Source organism: Protomyctophum bolini, assembly GCF_963924005.1.
Source record: "Protomyctophum bolini genome assembly, chromosome: 1".
NCBI lineage: Eukaryota > Metazoa > Chordata > Actinopteri > Myctophiformes > Myctophidae > Protomyctophum > Protomyctophum bolini.
Genome location: NC_137862.1, coordinates 12,946,074 through 12,948,573, shown reverse-complemented (window position 1 = coordinate 12,948,573; position 2,500 = coordinate 12,946,074). Strand labels below are relative to the sequence as shown.

Below are 2,500 nucleotides of genomic sequence, written 5' to 3'. Positions count from 1 at the left end.
GTTTTAATCTGACCTCCGAACTTGTCAGGAACGCCACAGCGGGGTCGCCTCATGGATCTGTGGGAAGGGGAGGGGGGAGGGTGAAGGCAAGGAGATATGAGGACAGTGCCGAAAATAAACGTATCACAGTAGAACAGCAAAACAATTTGATTTAGCCCACTAACTCAGCATTTCTTAAAAAGTGGCGTGGGACCTTAATTGTAAATTTGAAACCCCTGGAAACAAAAAAATCTGTTTGGGTTGAGTCCGCAAATGTCCAGCTGAAATATGTTTGATGAGTCCCAAAGCGAGAGAGTGAATCTACTCTGTGTGTCTTGCTCTAACAGAGGTTTCAAGAATCCTTCACAAAAGAGAGGAGCTAGCTGGCGTACTTGACAGTTTGCTGGTCCATGTGTCCGGTGACCTCCAGGTTGTAGAACCTCTGCATGTCACTGATGGCAGCAGACAGGATCTGGGCAGAACGCATGGTAGACATCTGCCTACTGGCCTGGGGCAGGTAGCCATACATCCTCAGCCATGACTGGAGACACACAAGAACAAAGAAATCAACAAAACATGATTACAAGGTGTGTTCTAAAATGAGAAATGTAAATACCAAATACCTTCTTTTGTCTTTGATTTATTTTATTTTTTTTTACAAATCTCTTTATCATTTTTGCACAGACAATAAAAACATTAAGTGGCAAGTGATAAAGAGGTCTGTCTTTTTACAAAAGAAAACAAACCTTTTATCTCCCTTAAAAATGAAAGTCCACCTTATAACAGAACTCCGCTCCCTTCAATCACTCCTAAACATGATACTTCTACATCTAATCACAGATGGGACACAGCCTGTCCCACCTGTTAAAAAGTAACCTAATATCACGCACACACACACACACAAACATGCACGTGTACATATTATGCACACGTCCTCCACGTGCACTGACACGCACGAACACACACACACATCCACGTTCACTGATGCGCGCAAACACACGCACTGCTAGAAATACTAGATTTGGCGTGGGTGTGGGTTACCCGATACACCCACATATGGACACACTCGCGTGTGTGTTCCTCTGAAGCTCGGGCCATTAACTTCTCTTCAGTACTGGGAAATTGTTTTGTATTTCTCATCGACTCTTTAACCACATTAAAAATAATTAAGCATCTCTTTCTTTCTCTCTCTCTCTCTATCTCTACTATGTATCCTCTGAACCACTATATAACACAGGGTAGTGGTAGTATAGGCCTACTGGAAATAATCTATCGCACCTAAAGCCTGCACAGAACGAGTCACAGAAGTGTCAGGAAATGGCTGACAAAATGAATGGCTAACCCTAACCCACAGTTTGTTTAGCCTAATAATAATAAAATAAAATAAATCGTAGCGTGGCACCACAACAATAGCTTGATTTAACGAGTGGTTAAACCAGGATACCGCAGAAAGTTACTCTGTAAAAAAGGTTTTGTTTATTTATTTTTGAGTAAAACTGGGCAGTATGAAGTAAAAGGAAATGTACTATAGGTCGTATAGTTTGTTCCTCATGCATTACGCCCTCCCGGGGAAAAGAAGCGGCTGGCGACTACATGTGTATTGGGGCAGACGCACATCTTGGCATATTATCAACTGTATTGGGACAAAAGTGGAAAAAGGAAAAATAAAAACATTTTTAAGAAAAAGAAAGTGGGCAGAACAGAAAAAGGAACATATATGAACACTTGGGTTAGATAGATAGAGAAAAATAAAGAGAGCAAGTTCAATTCAATGTTCAATGTGCATTTATTTTTAAAGTGTTTTTACGATTTATGTATTGAACATTGAACAACACATTGTACAAGATGGCGGGCTGACTTGAAACCTAAAGGTTTATAGCTCAATGTCCCACTATCCTTACCAAAGAGCCATGTAGCAAAACTGCTCTGATGCATGATAGCTCTCATAGTGTGAGACTTATAGATTTTGGGGTATAAATAATATATTAGAAGCTTGTTTTTTATCAAGAATTGATCAATGTCACCATGGTCCACATCCTGTACAGTGTACACTGTACAAAAAATTATAATATTGCCCAAAAGAGCACATTGCTGTCCAAAGGGCAATGGCAGGTGGTGCTCTATAGCACCCCCTGCTGTCTATCTGTACACGCCACTCTGTGTGTGTGTGTGTGTGTGTGTGTGTGTGTGTGTGTGTGTGTGTGTGTGTGTGAGTGCGTGTGTGCTTGTGTCCGTGCCTGCGGGCATAGGAGGCCATTGTGCGCTGACCTGGACATGACTCTGACCCACCTCTTCATTTAGATAAGGAGCCTCTACAATGCACACACACTCCCCCTCTCTTGTTTTAAACACGTACTTCCTGAGTCACTATCTTAATGCTCCCCCATGTGTGCATACACACACACGTACACACACACACACACGCAGGTGGCGCGGTTCACAAGGCCCTGGCCTTTAGTCTCAAGAGAATACTGTCAATTTGTGTTGTCCTCTGTATTTATCAGTAAACATAACAATATTG

At 41.9% G+C, this 2,500-nt stretch overlaps 1 protein-coding gene across 4 annotated transcripts in view; it reads right to left on the bottom strand.

Annotated features, from left to right (window-relative positions):
* Positions 1-2,500, bottom strand: part of mmp15b (matrix metallopeptidase 15b) — a 27,880-nt gene that overhangs the window by 18,190 nt on the left and 7,190 nt on the right. For all 4 annotated transcript variants that reach the window (XR_013963772.1, XR_013963773.1, XR_013963774.1 and 1 more), the window contains exons 2-3: positions 372-520; positions 1-57 (exon numbers count right to left, since the gene is read on the bottom strand). The exon at positions 1-57 is cut by the window's left edge and continues 66 nt beyond it. Coding sequence is in view for 1 of the 4 variants with exons in the window: in XM_080759029.1 (XP_080615155.1) it covers positions 1-57; positions 372-520 (206 nt within the window). In the remaining 3 variants the exon portion in view is untranslated. The remainder of the gene's footprint in view (positions 58-371; positions 521-2,500) is intronic.